The following is a 27,010-nucleotide window of genomic DNA, read 5'->3' on the forward strand; positions in this document are numbered from 1 at the left end:
AACATCCAATCAAAATTTCAATTTTGTTCAACGTAGTTGAGAGTTTTTGAACTTAAGTGTTTTAAGACGATAACCCCCACAGAGTCCTTACCACAGGGTCTTTAAGTATTACTTAGGGGGCATTTAAGGGTTACGTAGAAAATTGAGGCATAAATAATAGGCAACACAATCTTATTGCAGCAGGCAAGAACGAGAACGTTTAAGGACGAAACAAGGAATGAGGCAGCAGGGAAGTTTGAAGATACTCCCCCACAACCCTCAGGGAAAGGATTTTAAGTTATGCCCTGGGGGCATATAAGAACGATGTTGGCACAATGTATTATTTATTAATTTTAACCTTTAAAGCAGGGCACTTCGTATCGAAGAATTTATCGTAGAAACTTCAAAAACGGTTCATTCAATTGGAAATTGGAGTGGCTTTTGCCCTTTTTAATAGTCGAAAGTGATTGGAAGGCAACTAACACCCCTTCCACGCCCACCATTTCCCGAAACACATACAATCAAAATTTTGAAGTAGCCATTTTGTTCAGCGTAGTTGATTTCCAGATAAAAATTATGTTTTTGAGGACAGTCCCCCACAGTTCTAAGGGCAAGGGTTGTAAGTTATGCCCTGGGGGCATATACGGTTTTTTATAGAAGGCATTGTCGTAGAAACTTCAAAAAAGGCTCATTCGATTGGAAATTCAAAGGGTTAGTCACCTTTTAAATAGTCGAAAAGTGATTAGAGGGCAGCTACCCCGCCTCTCACACCCACCTTTTCCCCAAAAACGTCTAATCAAAACTTTGAGATAGCCATTTTATTCAACATAGTTTTAAGTTCCGGAAATTAGGTCTTTGAGGATGACACCCCCTCCCCCACAGCCCTCAGGGCAAGGGTTGTAAATTATACCCAGGGGGCTTATAAGGTTTTTATATAACGTGTTGTCGTATAAACTTCAAAAAGGGCTAATTCGATTGGAAATTGAAATGGCTAGTGCCCTTCTTAATAGTCGAAAGTGATTGGAAAGCAACTAACACCCTTTCCAGGCCCACCTTTTCCCCAAACACATCCAATAAAAATTTTGAGATAGCCATTTTGTTCGACGTAGTTCAAAGTTCAGGAAATTATACCTTTGCGCAGGAATACAATCCCCTCACAGTCTTCAGGGCAAGGGATATAAGTTATGCTCTGGGGGCACATAAGGATTTTATTGAAATCTTTGTCGTAGAAATTTGAAACAGGGCTCATTCGATTGGAAATTCAAAGGGCTAGTGCCCTTTTTAATAGTCGAAAGTGATTTGAGGGCAATTAACCCCCCTCTTAAGCCCATCTTTTCTCCAAACACATCCAATCGATATTTTAGATGGCCATTTTATTCAACGCAGTTGAAAGTTTTGGAAAAGAGGTATTTAAGGATGACAACCGCCCTCCCCACAGCCCTCAGGGCAAGGATTGTAAGTTATGTCCTGGGGGCATATAAGGTTTTTATTGAAAGCGTAGAAACTTCAAAAGGGCTCATTAAATTGAACGTTTTTAGGGTTAGTAACTTTTTTAATAGTTGAAAATGATTGGAGAGCGACCGACAGCCCACTCATGCCTAACATTTTCCTAGATGTAATGAGTCAAAATTTTAAGTTGCTCATTTTGTTCAACGTAATTAAAAGGTTTTGATATAGTTTCTTTTAGGATGATAACCCACTCAGAGCCCTTAGTGAAAGGGAAGTTATGTCTTGGGGGCATATAAAGTTTATGTAGAAAGTTGATGTTGAAATTTCAAAAAGGGTTCATTTGATTGGAAATTGAAATTCCCTTTTTTAAGAGGCGAAAGTGAGTGGAGAGTAAATAACCCCCCTCTTATGCCCACCCTTCCCCCAAAAATATGCATTAAAAGTTTAGCTATAGTCGTTTTTTTTAGTACAGTTAAAAATGATGGAAAGTACGCAGTTATGAGTTACAGATCCCCCAGAGCCCCAAGGATTAAGATTGTGACTTATGTCCTGGGGGTATCTACGGTTTTTATAAATTAAATTTTCTTAAAACTTCAACAGGGGTACATTAAATTTGAAATTGGGAGGGCAAGTGCCCTTTGCAATAGTCAAAAGTGATTGGAGAGTAACTAACATCCCTCTCACGCCCACAATTCCTCCAAACACATCCAATCAACATTTTCAGATAGCCGTTTTGTTCAACGTAGTAGAAAGTTCTGGAAATTCGGTCTTTGAGAATGAGACCCCCCCCCCCCAGCACTCAGATCAAGGGTGTAAGTTATGCCCTGGGGGGATATAAGATTTTATTGAAAGTTTTGTCGTTGAAACTTCAAAAGGGCCCATTTGATTCGAAATTGAAAGGGCTAGGCCATTTTTAATAGTTGAAAGTGATTGGAGAACGACTACCACCCCCCTCACGCCCACCATTTTCTCAAACACATCCAATAAAAATTTGGAGACAGCGATATTGTTTAACGTAGTTGAAAATTCTCGAAATTCGGTCTTAGAGGATTATAACCACCCTAACAGACCTTAAGGTAAGGGTTGTAATCTATGCCAAGGGGGCATATAAGGTGTTTATAGAAAGCGTTTGTCGTTTCCAAAAGGGCTCATTCAATTGGGTATTGAAATGCCTTGTGCCTTTTTTAATAGTCGAAACTGATTGGAAGGCTTGACATTTTTATAGTAAAGATCGATGTAGGCATAATGTTTTATTTTTTGTTGTTGTTGTGGTTTAGACCAGGGCACTTCGTATCGAAAGAATTGTCGTGGGAACTTCGAAAAGGTTTATTCAATTGAAAATAGAAAGGGCTGATGCCCTTTTTAATAGTCGAAAGTGATTGGAGGGCAACTAATCACCCTTCCACTCCCACCCTCCCACGCCCACCCTCCCATTTGCCCATTGTGTTTAAAAACTAAATAATGCCTTGAAATTAAATCAAAATGCACTGTGTTAATGGTATTTCCCAATAAGGCATCTCAGCAGCATCCCAAGAACGACTGAGAGTATTTTGTTCAAACTTTCAGGGCTACTTCTGCTCTTAAAATTTAACCAAATCAAAATAGCATAAGTGTATCCAAGCTATCAAAGAGAGTAAACAGATATTTTTGCGAATGGTATCAAGTTTTCCATTTCAGGTCAACTAAAGGAGGTATGAAACTAAATTAAACATTACTATTTGTGTTCAGATTTTTAAAAGGGTGTATGTTGTTAAAAATTGCTGAAAATTTTTCTCCAGCATACAAATAGCAGGCCAAACTATAAAGTCTTAAAAAACGAAAAGATTTAAAGTATTATTTTTCTTTTTCCCTGAAAAGACTATGTCAATATAAAACTAAGTTTTTTTTTTTAATTGAAAAAAGTTTTTCCACAAAATAAGTTTTCCAAGAAAATTAAAGAACCCCAATTACCAAAAAATGAGCGAAAATAAAATTAAATAATCTACCAAGCGTGAAACAACCACAAATAAGCATTGATAAATAAATGAATCCCAAAACGAACAGAAATTACAATAATTAACCAAGTCAAACTCAAAACGAGCAGAAATTAACATAAGTTGGGCGCAAACCCCTATGCCTTCCGAAGGCCAGAACAAAATTTGCACTTTACCGAAAAAATACAAATGAATGTGCATTGTCAGTTTAATATACGTATACTGAAATTTAGTAATCAAAATGTTAATATTTTTTGATTTATTAAAGTTATAAAAGTAAAAACATTTATGTTTTTTCAGTAAAGTGCAAATTTTGTTCTGGCCTTGGGAAGGCATAGGGGTTTTGCGCCCAACTTATGTTAATACATTAAAATCCCTCAATAAAATACCATATTTTTAAATAACATCCTATCTATTTACTCCTGTAACGGTCTTTAAAATTCATGGACTATCTCCGTCAGTCGGTCCTACAGGGGTATATATGTACTACTATGAATGATACAGCTCTACTCACTGGACTAATACTTCTTTATAGGTCTACAGCGCTACAGGTCTAAAGCACTTAAACCGGCTTGGAATCAATCAGCAAGAAGTCTTTGAGACATCCAGTTAAATGGCGACTTTTGTGCAATCCTGAGCTTTCCTCAGCGTCACAACTCAGTTTTCCATCCACGCGATGCTCTTCTATCCAGAAGACTTCATGTCCTTCACAAGCAATCTAAAGCCTATTGCCTCCGTCTCATTATGTATTCATACTTACAAATATAAGGCTACAATGGCGAGACAACCCGTAATAGATAACATAGCTAGGAAGAGATTAATCAGCCAAAAACCCACCAAAACAAACAAAACAAAGGACGATTATCCATTTGCCGAAATCTATGCAATGCTGTGTCGTTTACAAGACTATAATTTCCTCAGGGGGGGGGGCACTCCTCATAGTCACCCTGCAACACAGTTTGCAGTCACGGTTCTGGTTAGGCATACTCGTCTACGGTCCAACCTGACGACCCTATGACGCCACACAAGCAGTGTTTCCGTTCCAGGGATAGGGATGGAGGCGGTATACTGAAGTGGTATATTATAGAGGCAGTATTACTGATATTTCTTACATTTTAGCCAATCACCATAAAAAAGTGATTTTTCTTCGAAAATCATAGCACTGCTGCAACCGTAAACTCATTAGTCTATGGCTAGTAACAAACACAAGTTGTATATTCCAGTTTTAGAGACATTCAGAGCCGCTTGTGATTATAATGCCATTTTTTTTTCCACCAGTTAGGGGGGGGGGCAATCATTGTGTTCAAGAAGAAACGATAAGATTATGTAAAGTCTAAAAGTGTCTAGATAACTTTAGGTTTTTTTCATTTCTCCACAGTAAACCTTTTGTTTCGTTTAGGAGAAAATGACGAATGATGAAAAGAATGGTTAGACGTTTCCAATCCTATTATTATATATAAAGCAGATATGTCAAAGCCGAAAAACCTGTTAAAAATGTTACTTCCACCAAAAAGGAATTTGGATTATTATTTCTCAAAGGTCTGAAAGATAATGTCCCAAGGAAAAAAAAGACATAACTGAAGAGGCTTATCACCTCTTTAGTCTACATTGTCTCTATAATCAAGCAGGAGTTTACTGTATCAAACAAAAAGAGATGTTTACAAATTTTTCATATATTACTATGAAAAAATAACGTTTTAGATAAGGCGCCGATGGGGTGAGGGCAGTGTCACTCACTTTGGGAAAAATGAGTCCAATTTTTTTTTCTATTATTAGTCCAATTTTAAAGCGTAAACCATAATAGGCTAAGAACTTGCATAAGCAAAATTAAGTGTGTCAATGCTTATAAAATCATGTACAAAAACTTACAACTTTAGCACAAAATCATAACAAGTATATCCCTTCTTCGTAGCTTTGGAGTGGTTCAAAGAAGCAAGAAACTGATTAGAAATGAGGTACCACTTACCCGAGACACCTCACACCTGAAATACCTAATGGATACCCGAGGCACATATTACTTCTTTTAAATTTATAAATTCTTTTTCTCAGATTCTTCGAGTCATTTAAACTCTTTTAACTCATCCTTTAATACTGGGCTCCGGCAAAGCATAAACAATGCATAAGAAGAAGTAGTTACAAGAAATTTTGTGAAGAAATTTGGAGCCCTTTTGTAGCCAGTGTAGAACAGTACAGTCAGTCAGCCCTGTTCAAACAACTGGGGACAATATATATCCATGTTGAATGTTGCCCGATGTCTTGAACAGTCAACCCAATTTTGTCTATCAGATTTATCAGACTTGGGGCTTTTGGAAGACTGAGGAAAATATTTTAGAGATTTTCAGGGGCATCTCTAGATTAAGGCTAGGCTGAGGGCTAATGCTAAGGCCTTTTAGCATTGCCTAAGGCTAGTTTTAGGTACTCGTATGACTAACTGTAAATTGAACAATGATTATCTGCAAAAAAAAAAAAAATGTGGTTTGATCCCACTTCCTGAAATGAAAGAAAGGTTAAAGATGGCTAGGCCATGCATTACGGATGATAGATTGCAAAATATTGAACTTTTTAACCGTCCGCCTGGGACCGAACAAACGTAAGAAGCTCCCGAGTGGTGTGGAAAGAAATAATAAGAATGAATTTAAAGGAAAGTAGAACTTAACAATCGGAGATAAAAAGTAAATGTTTGACGTTATCGAGGAGTATGTGCAGTTGTGTTGGCCCAAGTCGGCTTGGTGCTGCAATGAGTTGTTAGTAGTAGAGGTAGACCTATTCAAGGTCATTTTTCAATCAAGCTTGACGAAGAGAAAAGTTTTGTTCCAATTCACTCTCTGTCTTAGGGCTAATGTCGCACTCCAGAATAGCAACAAAGAATTTAAGACTAGTTGCTGCAGTCCTAGGTAGATAATTCCCACTTATGTTTTGTAGTTACTTATTTGTCTTTTGCTCCATGTTTATTTTCCCTTCCTTTCCAATTATTTATTTTCTCTTCCTTTCCGATTTTTTGTTTTTTTAAATTATAGAAATGAAAACATTTAAAAGAAATTTTTCAGTAAAGTACAAATTATATTCTGGCTTTTAAAACCCTACTCAAATTAATTTCTGCTCGTGTTGAGCTTGACTCTGTTATTTATTTTAATTTCTGTTTTTTTTTTAATTTCATTTGTTTATTCATACTGATCTGTGGTAGTTGTATGCTTGGTAGATTATTTGATTCTATTTTTGTTCATTTTTGGTTTAATGGAATTCTTTACTTTTTTTAAAAAAAACTTATTTTGTGGAAAAAGTTTTTTTAATTAATTTCTGCTCGTTTTGTATTGACATTCAGGGAAGAAAAGACTGAGCCTCTTCTAAAGTTAAACAGCCATCCCTTCCATAAAAATCTTAAAACAACCCTTGTCCCTAAGGTCTGGGGTTTTTTTCAACTCCAAAAGCCTTGTTATATGATATTTAGATTATTTTGAATAGAATGACCATCTCAAAATTTATATTAGATGCATTTCGGGACAATATGACGTGTCTGTGTGTGTGTCTGGCGGGGGGGGGGAGTAGCTTCTCTACGATTACTTCAACTCTTAAAAAGGGCACTAAAGCGTCTGATTACCAATCCAATGAGCCACCTTCGAAGTTTATATGACCATACTTTCTATAAAAACCTTATATGCCCCCAGGGCATAACTTACAACCCTTGTCCTGAGGGGTGGGGGAATTTGTCATCCTCAAAGACATAATTTCCAGACCTTTCAACTACGTTGAAAAAAATAGCCTTATAAAAATGTTGATCGGAGATGTTTGGGAAATTATTGGCGTGGGTAGGGGGTGATTCTCCCTCCGATTACTTTCGACTATTAAAAAGAGCAGTAGCCCTCTAAAATCCCAATAGAAAGAGCCCTTTTTGAAGATTTTATGACAACGCTTTCTATAAAAACATCATGTGCCCCAGGTAATAACTTACAGCCTTAGCCCTGAGGGCTGTGGGGGGGGGGAGGGGTTGTCATACTCAAAGACGTAATTTCCAGACCCTTCAACTAGGTTCAACAAAATTTCTATATAAAAATAAGGATCAGAAGTGTTTGTGGAAATGATGGGCATGGGGGGGGGGCATTCACCCTTCGATCGGTTTTGACTAATAATAGGAGCACTAGCCCTCTCAGTTCCCAATTCAAAGAGCCCTTTAGCACTTTCTACGACAAAACTTTCTATAAAAAACCTTATATGCCCCCCAGGGCAAAACTTACAACCTTTGCCCTGAGGGCTGTGGGAGGTTTGTCATCCTCAAAGACATAATTCCCAGAACTTTCAACTACGTTGAAAAAAACGGCTATCTCAAAATTTTTAGTGTATGTGTTTGGGGAAATGGTGGGCGTGAGAGGGGGGTTAGTTGCCCTCCAATCGCTTTCTACTATAAAAACGGCACTAGATCTTTCAATTTCCAATCGAATAAGCCCTTTTTGAAGTTTCTACTACAACCCTTTCTATAAAAACCTTATATGCCCCCCAGGGCATAACTTACAACTCTTACCCTGGATGCTGTTGGGGGGGGGGGGGGGCTGTCATCCTTAAAGACCTTATTTCAGGAACTTTCAAATGCGTTGAACAAAGTGGCTATCTCAAAATTTTGATTGGATGTGTTTGGGGAAATGGTAGGCGTGAGAGGGGGGTTAGTTGCCCTCCCTTCATTTTCGACTTTTAAAAAATGCACTAGTCCTTTCAATTTCCAATTGAATGAGCCCTTTTGATGTTTTTACAATAACACTATCTATAAAAATCTTATATGTCCCGATGACATAACTTACAACCCTCGCCCTGAGGGGTGTGGGTGGTTTGTCATCCTCAAAGACATAATTTTCAGAACTTTCAACTATGTTCACTACGTAATTTTCAGATCTCAAAATTTTGATTGGATGTGTTTGGGGAAATGTGGGCGTGGAAGGGGTGTTAGTTGCCTTCTAATCACTTTCGGCTGCTAAAAAGGGCACTAGCCCTTCCAATTTCCGATCGAATGAGCCCCTTTCGAAGTTTCTACGACAACTCCTTCGATATGAAGAGCCCTGGTCTAAAACCAACCAACCAACCAAAAAAAAAAAAGTACATTTATTCACTTCCGACTATTAAAAAGGGCATTAGCCCTTTCAATTGTCCATCAAATGAACCCCTTTTGCAGTTTTTACGACAACACTTTCTATAGTAAACCTTATATTCCCCCAGGGCATAACTTACAACCCTTGCCCTGAGGGCTCTGAGGGCGTACCATCCTCAAAGACCTAATTTCCGAAACTTTCAACTGCGTTGAACAAAATGGATATCTCAAAATTTTGATTGCATATCTTTGAGGAAATGGTGGGCATGACAGGGGGGTTAGGTGCCCTCGATCACTTCCGACTATTAAAAAGGGCATCAGCCATTTCAATTTCCAATTGAATGAGCCCTTTTTGAAGTTTTTACGACATCGCTTTCTATAACAGCTTATTGCCCCCAGAGCATAACTTACAACCCTCGCCCTGAGGGCTGTGGGGGTTGGTCACCCTCAATGACCTAATTTCCAGAACTTTCAACTACGTTGAACAAAATGGCTATCTCAAAATTCTGATTGGATATGGATTAGAGAAATGGTGGGCGTGAGAGTGGGGCTAGTTACCCTTCAATCACTTTCGATTATTAAAAATGGAACTAGCCCTTTCAATTTCCAATTGAATGAGCCCATTTTGAAGTTTCTACGACAACGCTTTCAATAAAAACCTTATATGCCCCCAGGGCGTAAATTACAACCCTTGCCCTGAGGACTTTTGGGGGAGCGTCCTCTTCAAAGACATAATTTCTAAATCTTTCAACTACGTTGGAGAAAATCACAATCTTAAAACTTTGATTGGATATGTTTAGTTAAATGGTGGGTGTGGAAGGGGCGTCAGTTGTATTCCAATCACTTTCGACTCTTAGAAAGAGCACAAGCCTTTCCTATTTCTAATCGAATGAGCCCTTCTCCAAGTTTCTACGACAAATCCTTCGATGCGCAGTGCGCTGGTCTAAAACCAAGAAACCAAAAAAAAATAAAAATAAAAATAACACACTGTGCCAACATCAACTAGATGAATTAGGTAAATACAACTCTAAGGAGTCGATCTAGAGCTCAAACTATTCCCCAAGAAGGTCTAGTGAAGTATAATGTCTACATGCACAACTTGCTCCTCCAAAAAGCAGTGGTCCTTGATGGACTTCGACAAAATTGTGTTTTAAAAGTGAAACTTCCAGAAATAGATCTACAAAGCAAAGGAGGCCCAAGAGACGTAATTTGAGCCTTACAATATCACAATTTAACCACAATTCATCAAAAAACGAAGATCTATGTGAATAAATAGCTCCTAAAGACCTTCAAAGTCAAATGTAAATGCATATTAAAGCTTTATTTAGCTTCTCTAGGAGGTTCCTGTTTTATTAGACTAGCAAATTTGTGAAGCTATGGTTAATTTAGAATTTGTACTAAGTCACAATTTATTTAAATCCTTTTGGAGAATTACTGAGAACTACAAAAACAACAACAAAAACATGTCCAACTCGTAAGCAGAATACATTTTTCATTAAAATAATATACTGTATTAAAAACAGTGATAACCCAAATTAACTAAGTTGTTACAAACTTCAATTGTACAAGTCAATTATAAAACCAATGACAATCTCTTTTTATTTCTCATACCAATAAATAAAAATCAAAAACAGTTGAAGAGGATGATGAAGCACCATTACGAAAAAAAAACAAAAGAAAACCCTTAACAGGCTTGATTCAGGCAAAAGGACTATTTTGCAGAACAATGGGGCTCAAATAAATTTTTCCAGAAGGAAGGACAAACCCATAAAATTTATAATCAAAAGCTAAAAACTTTTTCTGAAATGATTTACTTGTTTCAAATATTGTTAAACTTCCAATTTTTTTGGAATTTTCCGGAGAAGCTGTTCAGGAGAAGCTTGAATTCTCCGGTCGAAAAAGCTGTCCCCCTTGTCCTCCCTAGCGAGTAGCCTTGCTAGAGAGCAAATACGGGAGGCCAACCACGCATACTTCTGAATTTTTTTTCATCTTCGCGTGACAAATTTAGGAACAATTTTGAAGGTACTTTACCTAGAGGATAAAGTATATCATACGAAGAAACTTTAAAGATGATAGAAAACCCCGGCTGTGACAATTCAAAAGGTATTTAGTTTCAAGGTATGAGTTATACACGAAAACGTGAACAAAAAATAAAAGACATGTGCATAAATGATTTTCAGAAAGGAAATTTAGACCAGATTTGTGCTGCAAGGTGTTACGTGGGATAAGGAGAACAAGATGCACAAAATAATCGTTACAAAAAAGAAGAGGTAAAAAAATAAAATAAAACAAAAAAAATGATAAAAAAGCTTTTTTCATAATTATTATGGACCAACTGGAAGAACAAGGAGACCTTCTAAGCCTGCAAGACAGGACAAAACGTTTTGGAATCAAAAGCTTTGATTTTTTCATAGACCACTCTGCCAATCCATTTACAATTTAAAAATATGGTAAGATTTTTATTTAAAAAGACAGTGAAAATAAAATAAAAACTTATTGATGCAAAATAATAATAGATGTCCAAATATTTGTTTAAATGTGAGTTTACTTTCGTTGTTTTTTGTATAGCCTTTGAGTGTTTTCTTTTGTTTTTTTATATTAATTAAAAAAAAACTTTCCGAAAAATAAGTTTTTAAAATAAAATTAAAGGTCATTATAAACATAAGGTCAGCACATACAAATACCTTTTAAAATTCAAACTCAAAATGACTAGAAATTATTATTAAAGAACAAATTCGACCCAAGACAAACAGAAATCAAATGAACAATCATACCAAAAAACATACAACAAGTAATGATATAAATGAATAAATAGATCTTAAAGCGAGTAATGCTTAGATTGAATATGAAAATCAAGCTTAAAACTAAAACAAATATTTTGCTATTAAAGTATAAACGAAACTTAAAACGAACAGAAATTAAATAACAATCAATGCGAACAAACGTACAATATATATTAATGTAAATGAATAAATAAATCTTAAAACAAGTGAAACTTAAATTGAATATACAAATCAAGTTTGAATCGGATAAAAATAACTACAAACAGAAGCTTGGGTATCGCCTCACTGCAGAAGCCTAAAACCTACTGCGTCATTTTTATATGTATTTTTATATATTTAATATGTATATTAAATTGACAATGCACATTTTTTTTTCAGTAAACTCATTCAATTTTTTTCAGTAAAGTAAAAATTATATTCTGGATTTTAGAAATCATAGGGGTTTTGAACCCTACTCATATTAATTTATGCTCGTTTTGAGTTTGACTCTAAGATTTATTTTAATATTTGTTCGTTTTGGGTTTCATTTATTTATTGATACTGATTTGGGGGTAGTTGTATGCTTGGTAGATTATATGATAGTCCGGACGCCAAGTGTTGAAAGTGTGAATCATACCACGACGGAATGGAGTTGCTACGAGAATTAGCCTACCCTCCACACCCTAAATTGACCATGCGGATTCAAAAATACCAATGGCACTTGCTTGCGAGTGGTGGAACACTCCGAAACTTGACATTTTATTATATTTTGGTGTTCCATGCAAGAAAATGCATGTTCGACAAAGTTTGAGGAGCAGTTTTCCGCTCAAATAGAAATGCCTAGAGGCCATATAATGTTTTCATAATAAACCTACACGATTAGTTAGAAAAAATGGCAGAGTTAAAAAAAATGGCAAAACTATATGAGTCATGAACAGTCTTGGAAAGTATAAACAAAATCAAATTGAATATTAGATTTATAATGATATTAATTTTTGAAAGATCCATCAGTTCAAGATTTTTTTTTCACTGTAATTTTATTTTCATTTTCAATGCTGTAAGAAATGGAAAATAATAAATTTGTAATATACGAATAATTCGTTTTCAGTGAAGCACCAATGACGCAGAAGGCTTTAGGTTTTTACAGTTAAAGAAGTAGGTAGCATCCAAATTTTGTTTGTATTGAAACTATTTGTCTTGACCAATCTTGAAAAGAACTAATAAATTAAACTGAATATCTGATGCATAATGATATTAATTGCTAAAAGCTCATCAGTTATAAATTTTACTGTAATTTTAATATTTATTTTCAATATTAAGTACAAAAGAAAACATTTGTAATATAATTCGTTTTCAGTAAAGCGCCAATGACGCAGAAGGTTTTAGGCTTCTGCAGTGAGGCGATACCCAAACTCTTGTTTGTAGTTATTTTTATTCGATTCAAACTTGATTTGCATATTCAATTTAAGTTTCACTCGTTTTAAGATTTATTTATTCATTTACATTAATATATATTGTATGTTTGTTCGCATTGATTGTTATTTAATTTCTGTTTGTTTTAAGTTTCATTTATACTTTAATAGCAAAATATTTGTTTTCGTTTTAAGTTTGATTTTCATATTCAATCTAAGCATTACTCGCTTTAAGATCTGTTAATTCATTTATATTATTACTTGTTGTATGTTTTTTGCTATGATTGTCTATTTAGTTTCTGTTCGTTTTGGGTCTGATTTATTCTTTAATAGTAATTTCTGGTCATTTTGAGTTTGAATTTTATCAGGTATTTGTATTTCCTGATCTTAAGTTTAAAATGGCCTTTACTTTTCTTTGAAAAGCCTCTTTATCGGAAACTTTTTTTAAATTAATTTTGTTCGTTTTTGACTGCAAAAAGTTTCAAGTTTTTATGGCATGGGGGGGGGGGCTTACTGTCCGATTATTCTTGACTTTAAAAAACGGATTTAGAACTTTCAATTTTAAATCGAATGAGGCTTTTTTCAAAGTCTATACGATTACCTCTTTGATAAAAACCTTATATATGAACAAAAGACAGCTTACATAACTTGTGGACAGCGATTGACAACAATAAATGGATTGAAAATTCATTTCACTTGCTGACACAAAGGGAGCACGACTGTTTGGAATTGACCTTAATAGGATTTTGTGTGCCAAAGCAATTTTACATCTATCTCAGAGTATGTATTTTAACCTTATAATTGGATAATTATAATAGAATTCCTATGTGTTTTTCCCATACAAAACCCCTTCCCATAAGTTATAAGCCCCCTTTAATAAGTTACGCCCCACGGCATAACTTACAATTCCTACCCCCGGGCCCTGGTGGGCTGTGTCGACACCGGAGTTTTTTGTTATCAGAACTTTGAACTATTTTAACAAAATGTCTATCTCAAAATTTTTATCTGATGATTTTAGGGCGTGGAGGAGGGGGGGGGGCTAGTCACCCTCCAATCTCTTTTGACTCTTAATAAGTGAACAAGAACTTTCAATTTTCAGTCAAATGAAACCTCTCCAAAGTTTATACGAGCATCCATTCCATAAGAAATAATAGGAAGGATTCGGAGAATCCTTAAATTAAAACTCTTGCTCTGAGGGCTGTGGGGGAGTTGTCATCCTCAAAGACCTAATTTCCAGAACTTAAAACTACGTTTAATAAAATGGCTATCTTAAAATTTTGATTGGATGTGTTTGGGGAAAAGGTGGGCGTGAGAGGGGGGCTAGTTGGCCTCCAATCACTTTCTCCTATTAAAAAGGGCACTAGCCCTTTGAATTTCCAATCGAATGAGCCTTTTTTGAAGTTTCAACGACACCGCCTTCTATAAAAACCTTATATGCCCCCAGGGCATAACTTAAAACCCTTGCCCTGAGGGTTGTTCTATCTGGAAATCAACTATGCTGATCGAAACGGCTATCTCAAAATTTTGATTGGATGTGTTTGGGGGCGGGGGGCGGCGGGGGGGGCCCGAGGGGCCCTGCAATCCCTTTCGAGTATTAAAAAGAGAACTAGCACGTTGAATGTCAAATCGAATAAGCTTATTTAGAAGCTTTTACGACACCGCCGTCTATAAAAACCTTATATGCCCCCAGGGCATACCTTAAAACCCTTACCCTGAAGGTTGTGGGGGAGTGTCCTCCTCAAAAATATCTTTTCTATCTGGAAATCAACTACGCTGAACAAAATGGCTATCTCAAAATTTTGATTAGATGTGTTTGGGGAAATTATGGGCGTCAGGGGGGGGGGGGCTAGTTGCACTCCAATCACTTTCGACTATTAAAAAGGGCACTAGCCCTTTAATTTCAAATCGATGAGCCTTTTGAAGGTCCTTCGACAATGTCATCTATAAAAACCTTATATGCCCCAAGGGCATAACTTAAAATCCTTGCCCTGAGGGTGGTGGGTGAGTATCCTCATCAAAAATGTATTTTCTATCTGGAAAACAACTACGCTGAACAAAATGGCTATCTCATAATTTTGATTGGATGTGTTTGGGGGAATGATGGGCGTGGGGGGGGGGGGGCTAGTTGCCCTCCAAACATTTTTGACTATTAAAAAGGGCACTAGAACTCTCGAGTTCTTATCAAATGTGCCTCCTTTGAAGCTTCTACGATGACCCCTTTCATATGAAGTGCCTCTGGGAAAAAAAAATTAATAAAACATTGGAGCCGTATGGCCTTTACTATAGGCAACGCTACAGCGTTGCCTCTGAAATATTTTATTAACACTAGTTTTGGGGTATGTTTTTTTCCTCGTTGATAAAGGCTTCCAAATGTGCAGCCAAATGTTCAGTTTCATTTTTGTTTTTGTATAAAAAACTTTTTTATTTTCACTGTTCGATAAAAAAAACTGCCTTTTTTTATATTCTTTTGTTTCAATTGCATCAAAAGCGTAATTTCCCAAACTTCAAAACCAAGTAAGATTTTGGTAAAATGATTAGATCAATTGATTCTTCAAGCTTAACTCAAGTATGCTAGGTATAAATATCTGTTTAATAAAATAAAATGTCACACAGCTTTTTTTTACTACCTTAACCAAAATATTGTAACATTTCTGAATGACTTAATTAGTCTTGTCCAATCGGCCTCCTTCTCAAGGTCTAGCTTTACTCACTTCGTAAAGAAAATATTATAGAAATTGGAACTTTGGATGTCATTGAACGTGTACCCCGAGGATGTAAGAAGTGAGAACAACGGAATAAAAAATAAATAAATAAATAAAACTAAAAATATTCAGGAACTAAAACTCCTTAGGATGTTCCCCGAGATCTTAGGGATTCAGTCAGGAGCGTGGGAACATAGGGAAACACTTTTTAAATCACTTAATATCCTAAGATTTTATATATTATGTATTACATAAACTGCATATATTTATGTGGCTACCAACAATAATCGTCAGAAAATTATTTACTCCAGACAAATTGTCACTTACGGTATCAAAAGTTCACGACAGAAGTTTGTTTCAAACTTGTTAAGCTCGTACACGTTCAATTTATATCTGACAATTTGGCTGGTGTTTTTTTGCCACCATTTGCCACCATCTTTGGTTTGCTAATAAGATTTATTTACGATGGTAAGCGAAACAAACATCATCAGCTTCAGTATTGGGGACTTAGTCAGTTTGTTCATTGATTTTATAATGTATACTACAACTAGTTATACTAGCAACTCACTGATGCGCCAAGCAGCCTGAAGCAAACGAAGCTACGCAAGCTCCTCCTCCATCCCAATAATTTAAGTTTTCACTCTTTACTCCCTCCCACGAAGTTCCGATTTCCTTCAACTTCTTTTTTATACGCTCTTCCTACTCTACTCGGGGACAAACTGAACTTTGTTTGGTCCAAGACGAATGACGAAAAACCATTATCTTTGGCGATCTGTCATCAGTCGTTCGTAAAATGAGGCCTAGCCATCTCAAACCTTCCTTTCATTATAGCCCTAAGAAGTAGGAGAGAACGGTATTTCTCGTAGAGCTTATTGTTTGACTTAAGGTCAATGAAACCAGTACCATAAGCCTTCCTTAAAACAATTCGTCTGGAAACCATTTAAAAAATCTTCCTCAGTCTTTTGAAACACCAAAATTCCAGAGCCATACTTGACCACTGTTAATACAACTACCTTCCAGTATTCTAATCTTAGTTCGCAAACTTATCATCCTATTCTTCCGAACTTTTTCAAACTGCCAAAACATGCTCTGCGCCTTGGCTATTTTACTTTTTACAGCTTTACTGCATTCACCATCTTGACTAATAATGATGCCCGGATCAGTGAAGCTATAAACATGATCAATTTTCTTGTTACATAGCATCACCTCTTCACCCTTATCGTGTTTAATAAAGTTAAAACCTCGACTTAAAGTGGAATCACTGCCGAAGAAAAAAAACTAATGGCATAACTAAAGTTTTAACAGTGCTTGGCTAAATGATGCGGAATTTGAAGATTGGCTTACCCAGGATGAAAAAAGGGTTCCATTGTAACTGAACAACTGTGTAATTGAACCCCAAGCAACTGAACCCCTGTAACTGAACCACCGTGCAACTGAACCACCGTGCAATTGAACCACCGTGCAACTGAACCCCCGTGCAACTGACCCCCCGTGCACCTGAACCCTCGTGCTACTGAACCCCTTTTAACTGAACCGTGCAACTGAACCCCCGTGCAACTCAACCTCATTTAACTAAACCCCCGTGTAACTGAACACCAATGTAACTAAACCCCCGTGCAAGTAAACCACCGTTCAACTGAACCACCGTGCAACTGAATCCTCGTGTAACTGAACCCTCTTGCAACTCAACCACCATACTTACATTGGGTAAAACATAAGTTAGAATCTTTACATGTTCAACCTTGTTGGAATTGTTTGCTTTTTTAAGTCTTTATATAAATTATTGTCAAGATGATTTATAAAAATTCTCTGTTTGGTTGTCACGAAAACAAAGAAAATCGGACGTCATAAACTCTTAAATCTAGATTTATTTCTCTTTTTTATGTCTGTTAATGGTGGTTCCCTTCACCCTGTCACTTTCTACGGGTCTAAGCGTTTACCCCCCTCCCCCGCGGAAAATTTCCCCTCCTCCACCATGAAAACCCCATCACCTGGAAAACACCCCCCTCGCAGAAATTATGGTTTTCAAAATTTAAAAATCTTCTTTGAGTCGTGTTATTTTTTAGTTTAATTGAGAAGTTCTAAGGGGAGTGGAAAAGAGGAATTTATATGTAAATCTTGCCTCCCCCCCCCCCTCAGTGAAAATACTGTCTTCTCATGAAAGATCCTCCAGAAAACCCCCACACCAAAAATTTCCATATGTTTCCTAATGAAAAATACTATCTGTAAGCAACAGACAAATAAAAAAATTTAAAAAGGAATTGAAACTTCGGTAATGGGGTTATCTGATTGTTTTGTAGCTTAGAAGAGAGGGAGATACCTCAAAGGGTACATTTTGATGCCAAAACATCTCAGCTCTCATTGTGCCTTCAAATAAATACAGAACTAGCTTAAAGGGGAGACGACAGGAGGATGGAGGTAGAAATTGTTTTATAATCCCCAGGCATTTCTAGTCTTTTTTTATAAGCCGAAAGCGATTGGAGACTACCCAACGGCAAGAGGTTTTTTTTTTGGGGGGGGGGGCGGAGATTTTCCACGGGTAGGTATTTTCTGGGAGGGGGGTATTTTCCGTGAGGTGTTATTTTCTGCGGGGTATTTTCCTTAAGGGATGGTTTTTGCGGGGGGGGGGGTGATTAAACGGTTGCTCTCAGCGTCTACATACTGTAATGATTTTTACCACTTTGCTCATTTTGTTGTTTTCATTTTGTGGTATTTTCTACGCTCGTGGTTGTTTATCGTTTGGTTTGAAAAAGGTTAATTACCTGCTTCGGTGCAGTGGTTCAGTTGGAGGATGGTTCAGTTACACGAAGGTTCAGTTGCACGATGGTTCAGTTACACGGTGGTTCAAGTGCACGGTGGTTCAGTTGTATGGTGGTTCAGTTGCCCGGTGGTACAGTTACACGACGGTTCAGCTGCACGGAGGTACAGTGATGCTGGGGTTCAGTTGCACGGTGATTCAGTTATACGGTGGTCCGGTTACAAAGGTTCAGTCGCTTGGGGTTCAGTTACACGGTGGTTCAGTTACACGCACACCGAAAAAAAGACTCTACTGCAAGCATTGCCGTTCCAAGTTGAGAAACGCTAACTGATTTCCTCTCATGAAAAATACCCGCTACGCTAAAGGAGGTTGAATGACCTCGGTTCATTTTCACCACAAAAATAGTAAGAAACGCCACTTTAATTTCGAAGCAAAGCCTGCCTACTTGGGAATAGTTTCAATACATCCCTTCCACAAGTTGGAGGGGGGATGGCTTGATGAAAACAAACTTCTAACTAGAATATCTAGGTAGAAGCTTACAACTGGTTAACACTAACCGGACTAAAGATTTACATCTGTCAAATTTACTAGTTGGTTTTGTCATTTTTAGTTTATTTTTCTGTCTATGTCTTTTTTTCACGAACAGGAATCTCACATTTCTCAACAAAATAATAGTTTTAGGGGGTACTAGTTTTGTTAACTCACTTAGACAGAGGATGTCTCATCGTCATTACATAGTTAAAGCTTGTGCGTCGCTGAAAGTGATTGAAAACTCAACATTTAAGATGAAAGGAAGAAGGGAAAGCGTAAATTGTATTTGGAGGGAAGCAAAGGACAATATCTAAGGCTAAGGAAAAACCGAAAAAAGGAAAAAGAACACGTTCCCTGGGCATCGCTAACCAAATGACTTACTTGGCATCTTGTTCTTCGTTATCATCAAGTGACGAAAGGAAATAGGTCGTTAACCCTAGTCCTGGAACTTCGATGAGAAAAGACAATTCAAACACGGAATTAGATATTTCTGCACCGTCGGAAAACTGAGGATTTATTTGAAAAGGTACGGGTTTTCTTTTCTGGTCAAGTACCTAAAAGAAAAGAAGAATGCATTTGTTAGATTTACTCAAACCATTTCAGTCTTCAAGAGAGACCATTCAGTCTTAAAGAGAGGGTCCTATGTCTCGATTCCCAATTGATATATGGGCCCGTTTCACCCTCACAACCCCCTTTAAAAATAGTCATTCGACCTTAGGACTACTCCTACAGTGTAAAAATAGTCCTATTGCTAAATTAAATTAATTTATCATTTGAAACTAACTGCTAGTAGAAAGATATTGAGTTAAATAACGCCATTTGATTTTCATACCCTCAGAGAGTGCTGATATCTATAGCTTAAAGCCTCTAATCTTATATATTACTACTACACCGCCGCACCAAGCTGCCTGAGACCAACACAGCCACACAGACCTTTCTTACATCATTTTCGGTCTTGACATTTACTCCTCTCTCTCTTCCAGGGGCGTAATGTGCTATGGGGCAGTGGGGCAACTAGCCCTCCCCGACCTCGGTTTACCCTCCTCCCTCCAGCGGAAATTTAGTCTCTTTCAAAATTTTGTCAAAACTAAGATAAACCCGCATAATTCAAGTATCAACAGAAAAAGATCAGTCTTTTTTTAGCACATATTTACTTTTAAGGCACTATAAAGCACCTTTATAGTACTTTTATAGTACTAAATAGTACCTTTATGGTACCAAATGGCTTAATTTTTAGTTTTTACTGTCATTTTTGGTCGATTTGGGAAAATTGGCTCCAATTTTGCCCCCCTAGGATGTTGACGAAATTACGCCACTGCTCTCTTCCGAAAAAGATTATACTTCCTTGACTTTTTTCTTAAGAGCTTTTTCCACCCTTATTTGAGGAGTTCTTGCTTATTTAATGACCCCCGGAAAACCTCCAACAAATTATGATTTTTGAAGACCATCTCCGTCTATCACCTAACCTAAGCATTTTAAGCTTTTTTCATTATAACCCTGGAAAATGAGGTGGAAGAACATCTTTTGTACATGCTTATATCCAAAAATATAATGTTAAAATGATGATTTAAAATGATGATATACTGTTTTCAAGGCATACATAATAAAGTTAGGTGAGCTCCATAAAATCCTCTAGAAAATTGTTCCTAATCGGTACCTTTCCTCTATAACTTCTATAATTCATTTCAGAGACTTAAATGAAAAACGTATGTTGACATTCCAAGGATCTGTCACTAAGTTTCGTTATTTTTTAATACTGACTGAAAAGAATTCATTAAAACCAAAAAAGGCAGCATACAAAGAAAATGTTCTTCAATACAAGAGCCATATATCCAGAAAATGTTCATCATAACAGACTTTGCGGAAAAATCAGCGAGTCGCAAACCATTATTTTCATGACGGTACGAATCCCGTAAAGCTTAACTGACTCGTATTTTATTCGCTTTTACCCTCAAATAAAATTCAACACAATAAATAAAATATCGTATTCTTTCAATGATTTTTTATGCATACGATGTCATCTGAAACATGCAAGTTCGAGGATTGAACTGACAATGATAAACGCTTTCCAATCTTTTACTTCCTTGTTTAAAGCATTCCCTTTATTTGACTTAGCAACATTGGTTGGGAATCTGTTTATCTTTCCATTACTGCAATAGCTTAAAACGGGGCTTATCAGCTTTACCAGGAAAAATAAGAAAGATTTAATTTTGGCATTTATAGACGATTCGTTAAACGGTCTGAATATCAATTCAAAGAGAGAGATGAACTTTTAACTTAGCTCCCTAATCCTGAACTAATAGATGGGTAGCCAAAAAACTTCTGTTTTTGTGTCTTTTGTATCCAAGTCAATTCGAAAAGGTAAGCAGATACTCAACTTGGCGCTTGAATCCCGAAAATTTTAGGAAACCGTTGAAAAGTTTTAATTTAAAACAACAATTTTTTTTAATTAAAAAAAAATAAAACTAAAAATATTCAGGAACTGAGACTTCTTAGGATATTCCCCGAGATCTTAGGGATTTAGTCAGGAGCGTGGGAACATAGTGAAACACTTTTTAAATCACTTAATATTTTAAGATTTTATATATTATGTATTATCAAAACATAGACTGCATATATTTATGTGGCTACCAACAATAATCGTCAGAAACTTATTTACTACAACAATAACAACCAAAACAACAATAAAACCTCGCTTAAAAGTTTGACCGTCTGATTTTTGTGACTTTGTGATTTTGAAACTAGATTTTTGTACGGTCTTATAAAAACAAGAAATTATAAATAGCATACTAAAAATGGTGGCCGGCGTTTACCCCCCCCCCGCGGAAAATACCCCCCCACGGAAAATAACCCCCTGGAAAGTACCCCCCCCCCCGAAAAATACCCTCCGTGGAAAATATGGCTTTTCAAATTTGAGAATTTCATTTGAGTTTAATTTTTTTTAATTTCCGTAGGGGGGTGAAATTTTCGCACGTGTGTAATATGCACCACACACTCAAGTTTAAGCTGTGTAAAACTCGAGAACACACCGTTTTTTTTTTAGTTTCTTCGTTACTTTAGAAATAAATTTGCACTATAGATTTGCAAATTAGGGGGGGGGGGGGGGGGAGTAAGCATAACGGGTCTGCATGCAAAATGTGTTTGGTACAATTATTCTGCATATTAGACAGATAGACAAATAAGCGTTTTTTAAAGCCAAATATACGGCCAAATATAAAGCCAATTGTCTTATCTATATATCTTATACGGCCATGAACACAGTAAAATAACATAAATGAATATGGTGAATGGGGAGAGGGGGTGTTTAACCCCCCCCCCCCCCACAAAAATATACCCCCCCCCTCCTTCGGAAAGTAACCCCCGCGGAAAATATCCCTCCTTGGAAAATACCCTCGTGGGAAATACCCCCCTCCCCCTGTGGAAAATAAGGTTTCTGAATTTTAAACTTTTATTTGAGTTTTTTTTATAGTTTTAGTCAGCTTTTTTATAGTTGAAGTCAGAAAATAATTCTTTCTAGGTATATGGCTACTAGAAACTAACAGAAGAATAGTGAGGTACCTGGAACTTTTGTTAACTAAAAAACAAAACAAAAAAACATCCTAGTATAAAGTAAATGTAATGTTTCATTTAAGTGTTTTTTGAACAAACATCAGTGCCGACCTGGAAGTATTACGTTTTCTGCCAAAGTGAAATTTATGCAACCTGGGACTAAAAAAGCTGAATTGGTGGGTCAAGCGTTTTGGTCCAACACTAGGATATTTGCATCTATTAGGAAGCGACCATTTCAAATGCAAGATAATGTTGCTCACTAGTATTGCTGCAATCAGGATGTAATACACTCACTGGGATACTTCATAGCTCCATCGGGAATCTCCTCCTCCGATCCCCCCCCACCATAAAAAATCCCTCCTGAAAACGTCTGTATACTTCCCAATAATCATTACTATATGTAAACAATGGGCAAAGTTCATAACTTGCAGCCCGTTCCCCGGGAACTGTGGGGGATTAAGTCATCCTCAAAGACATATTTATTAAAATGTCTATATAAATCCCTCTTGAAAACGTCTGTATACTTCCCAATAATCAATAGTAGTAACCGCCCAATTAGCACTGACTCTGATTGCGTAATATGCCTTACCAGGGGTCAGTCACCTATGCACTTTCACGGGTGATTGCGTAATAAGACTTACCACGGGTCAAGCACCTATTACTACGAACGATACTTGTCCTACAAGACGGGTTTTCTAATGTGACACTCATTTTTTTTTAGGTCAGTCGGTTAGAGAGAGCGGCGGTCACACTAACTTGATTAGTAGTTGGATTCGGATATAAGGAGTAATTCGGAGGTCAAACTCATGGATACATGTTTATTTTTTATTTTTTTAAACTGGTATTTTTTCAATGATGTTAGTGTGACCGCCATTTTTTGATCTGGTTAAGTGGGTATAATCTGGTTTGGTTCGTTATTGCGAGAGGCTTACTCAATTTACATCTTAGTGTTAACTGGGCGATCTAATTGCGTAGGTACTAAAGGAACATTTGAAGGTGGAAAAAAAAGGGGTAATTAGTGATTGGATAATTTTAACAAGAAATGACTGAAAAGTGTTTTGGAGGAGATGGAATGAATGTGTACTGTATAATACGCAAGTGATGATTTGCACAGTGTTGTCAATTTTAAATAGTTTAGAAATAAAAAAAATTAACAAGAAATGGCCGAAAAGTGTTTTGAGGGAGTTGAGTTGCACGAGGGTTGACTTGCACGAGGGTTCAGTTACATGCGGATTCAGTTACACGGGGATTAGTTAAATGGGGTCGAGTAGCACGGAGGTTCAGTTGTACGGGGTTTCGGTTATACAGGGGTTCTCTGATGATGTGATTTTCATTAAAGTTCTATGAGTTTTAGAGGGTGTTTTCCCCCTTTTTCGAAAACAAGGCAAATTTTTCTCAGGCGCGTAACTTTTGACCGGTATAGCTAAACTTGATGAAACTGATATATTTGAAATCATAAGTATTCGCTCTTTACGCTAAAGTTTTTTATTGTTTAAAAAAATAAAGTTGTGAGACAAGGTCAAACTTTAGCGTAAAGAGCGAGGCGTTGAGGAGGGGACAGTTCCTTTCATATAGGGAATAATTTCTGTTCGTTTTAAGTTTTAATGTCACTCCTTACTTTCAGTTTTAAAAAACTTTGTTTTTTTTTATTTAATTTCTGATCGTTTTTTAGTTAATGCAGCTTTTATTTGCATAAAAATTTTACTTTTCTTTTGCTAAATGGATATCTTTACAAATTAACTTACGTAACTAACTTCTATATTCGTGTATTTTTCTTCTGGCAAAAAATATAATGTTGCAGATTTTTGCAGATATGAGCTTGAAACCTATGTAATAAAGTTTTCTGATACGTTGAATCTGACGGAGTGATTTTCATTAAAATTCATTCACTTGTAGGGGATGTTTCCCCCCTCTTTAAAAAATCGGACAACATTTCTCAGGCTCGTAGCCTTTGATGAGTAATACTAAACTTAATAAAATTTATATATTTAGAATCAGCATTATAAACACATTCTTTTGATACATTTATTGACATCAAAATTCCGTTTTTAAAAGTTTGGATTACTATTGAGCCGTATCGCTTTCTCCAGTACGTGTTAGACCAGATCATAACCCCCAAAGTCACTTCTATTATCAGTCGTAATTTAAAAAGATTTTTTTCCTGTATTGTTTGTAGGCGGTAGCGTACATTAGGAGAGGGCTACATGAGCAATCCTCCCCTCCATCGAGATCTTCATAAAAGGGAAAAGGAAGATTTGTATGCAAACTATTAAATGGAAAAACAAGTCACAGCAACTGGTTTTGGGCCATATTCTGTAATAATACAAGGTTAAAATTATTTAAAATAGGATCTAACGTTCCCTTCGTTCCCCCATTGCTGAGGGCTGGGGAGGGGGGGAGGGTCAATTTTGGAGGGAAAACCAAAAATACTCAGAATAGAAAATAAAGGGGATCTACCTCAAGGCCAAGGCTCAGAGGCCCTTCATTCCCCAATTTCTGAGGGCAGGGGAGGGGGGAGGGTCAATTTTGGGGGGAAAACCAAAAAATGCTCAGATTGGAAAATAAAGGGGGTCTGCCTCAAGGGCGAGGCTCAGAGGATCCGCCTTCCCCCCGTTCTGAGGGCTGGGGAGTGGGGCGGGACAATTGTGGGGGTAAACCAAAAAATGATCAGAATTGAAAAGAACGGGGATCTGCCTCAAGGGGAAGGCTCAAAGGTCCCTCCTTCCTCCATTTCTGAGGACAGGGGGGAGGGGGAGTCAATTTTGGAGGGAAAACCAAAAATGCTCAGAATCGAAAATACAGGGGATCTGCCTCAAGGGCAAGGCTCAGAGGCCCCTCCTTCCTCCATTTCTGAGGGCAGGGGGGAGGGGGAGTCAATTTTAGAGGGAAAACAAAAAATACTCAGAATCCAAAATAAACGGGATTGACCTCAAGGGGAAGGCTCACAGGCCCCACCGTCCTCCAAGTCTGAGGGCAGGGGGGAGGGGGAGTCAATTTTGGGGGGACAACCAAAAATACTCAGAATAAAAAATAAATGGGGATCTGCATCAAGGGGACGGCTCAGAGGCCCCTCCTTCCTCCATTTCTGAGGGCAGGGGAGAGGGGGAGTCAATTTTGGAGGGAAAACCAAAAATACTCAGACTCGAAAATAAACGGGATCTGCCTCAAGGGGAAGGCTCAGAGGCCCGTCGTTCACCCATTTCTGGATGTTTATGTCTCTGTGGGCTGTTTGTGTTAATTTGGGGAGTGTGTCTCTTTGGGCTGTGTGTTTCTTTGGGGTGTTTGAGTCTTTTTGATCTGTTTATGTTTCTTTGGGGTGTTTGAGTCTTTTTGGTCTGTGTTTGTCTCTTTGGGGTCTTTGTGTCTTTTTGGGCTGTTTGTTTTTCTTTGGGCTATGTGTGTCTCTTTGGGGTGTGTGAGTCATTTTGATCTGTGTGTCTTTCTTTTGGATGTTTGTGTCTCTTAGGGACCGTGTGTGTCTCTTTGTGCTTTGTGTGTCTCTTTGGGCAGTGTGTGTCATCTCGTTGAGCTGTTTTGTGTCTCTTTTGGGTTTTTGTGTCTCTTTGGGCTGTTTGTGTTTATTTGGGCTATGTGTGTCTCTTTGGGCTGTTTGTGTCATTTTGATATGTGTGTCTTTCTTTTGGATGTTTGTGTCTCTTAGGGACAGTGTGTGTCTCTTTGGGCTATGTGTGTCTCTTTGGGCTTTTTGTGTCATTTTGATCTGTGTTTCTTTCTTTTGGATGTTTGTGTCTCTTAGGGACCGTGTGTGTCTCTTTGGGCTATGTGTGTCTCTTTGGGGCGTTTGAATCTTTTGGTCTGTATGTGTCTGTATGGGCGTTTTTTGTGTCTTTGGGCTGTGTGTGTGTGTCTTTGGGCTTTGTGTGTCTCTTCGGGCGGTGTGTGTCTCTTTAGCCTGTGTATGTGTCTCTTTGGGCTGCGTGTGTCTCTTTAGGCTGTGTGTCTCTTTGGGCAGTTTGAATCTTTTTGGTCTGTGTGTGTCTCTTTTGGCTTTTTGTGTCGTTTTGGGCTTTGTGTGTCTCTGTTGGATGTGTGCGTTTCTTTGGGCCGTGTGCATCTCCTTGAGCTGTATGTGTCTCTTGAGCTGTTTGAGTCATTTTGGTCTGTGTGTGTTTCTTTTGGCTGTTTGTGTCTCTTTGGGCAATGTGTGTCTCTTTGGGGATGTTTGCATCTTTTTGGTATGTATGTGTCTGTATGGGCGTGTTTTTTCTATTTTGGCAGTGTGGGGTCTCTTTTGGCTTTTTGTTTCTATTAGGACGGTGTGTATTTCTCTTTATCCTGTGTGTGTCTCTTTAGGCTGTGTGTCTCTTTGGGCAGTTTGAATCTGTATGGTCTGTGTGTGTCTCTTTTGACTGTTTGTGTCGTTTTGGGCTTTGTGTCTCTCTGTTGGTTGTGTGCATCTCATTGGGCCGTGTACGTTTCTTTGTGCTGTATGTGTCTCTTTGGGCTGTGGGTTTTTCTTTGTGATGTGTGTCTCTTTAGTCTGTGTTTGTCTCGTTGGACTGTGTGTCTATTTTGGGGTGTCTGAGTCTTTTTGGTCTGTAAGTGTCTTTTTGGGCTGTTTGAGTCTTTTAGGTAGGTGTTTGTCTCTTTGGGTTGTGTTTCTCTTTGGGCTGTCTGTGTCTCTTTGAGCTGTTTGTGTCTCTTGAGGCTGTGTGTGTCTCTTTGGGCTGTTTGAGTCTTTTTGGTCTGTTTGAGTCTTTTTGGTCTGTGTTTGTCTCTTTGGGCTGTTTGTGTCTCTTTGGGCTATGTGTGTTTCTTTGGGCTTTGTGCGTCTCTTTGGGCTGTGTGTCTCGTTGGACT

At 37.5% G+C, this 27,010-nt stretch overlaps 1 protein-coding gene across 1 annotated transcript in view; it reads right to left on the reverse strand.

Moving 5' to 3' along the window:
* LOC148942908 (alpha-mannosidase 2-like) overlaps positions 1 to 27,010 on the reverse strand; it is a 322,023-nt gene that overhangs the window by 154,270 nt on the left and 140,743 nt on the right. Inside the window, exon 13 of the mRNA XM_089102392.1 lies at positions 19,022 to 19,194. Coding sequence (XP_088958518.1) covers positions 19,022 to 19,194 — 173 coding nt within the window. The remainder of the gene's footprint in view (positions 1 to 19,021; positions 19,195 to 27,010) is intronic.

This window comes from Artemia sp. Qi Xiang Cuo, chromosome 16 (genome assembly GCF_049724085.1).
Source record: "Artemia sp. Qi Xiang Cuo chromosome 16, ASM4972408v1, whole genome shotgun sequence".
NCBI lineage: Eukaryota > Metazoa > Arthropoda > Branchiopoda > Anostraca > Artemiidae > Artemia > Artemia sp. Qi Xiang Cuo.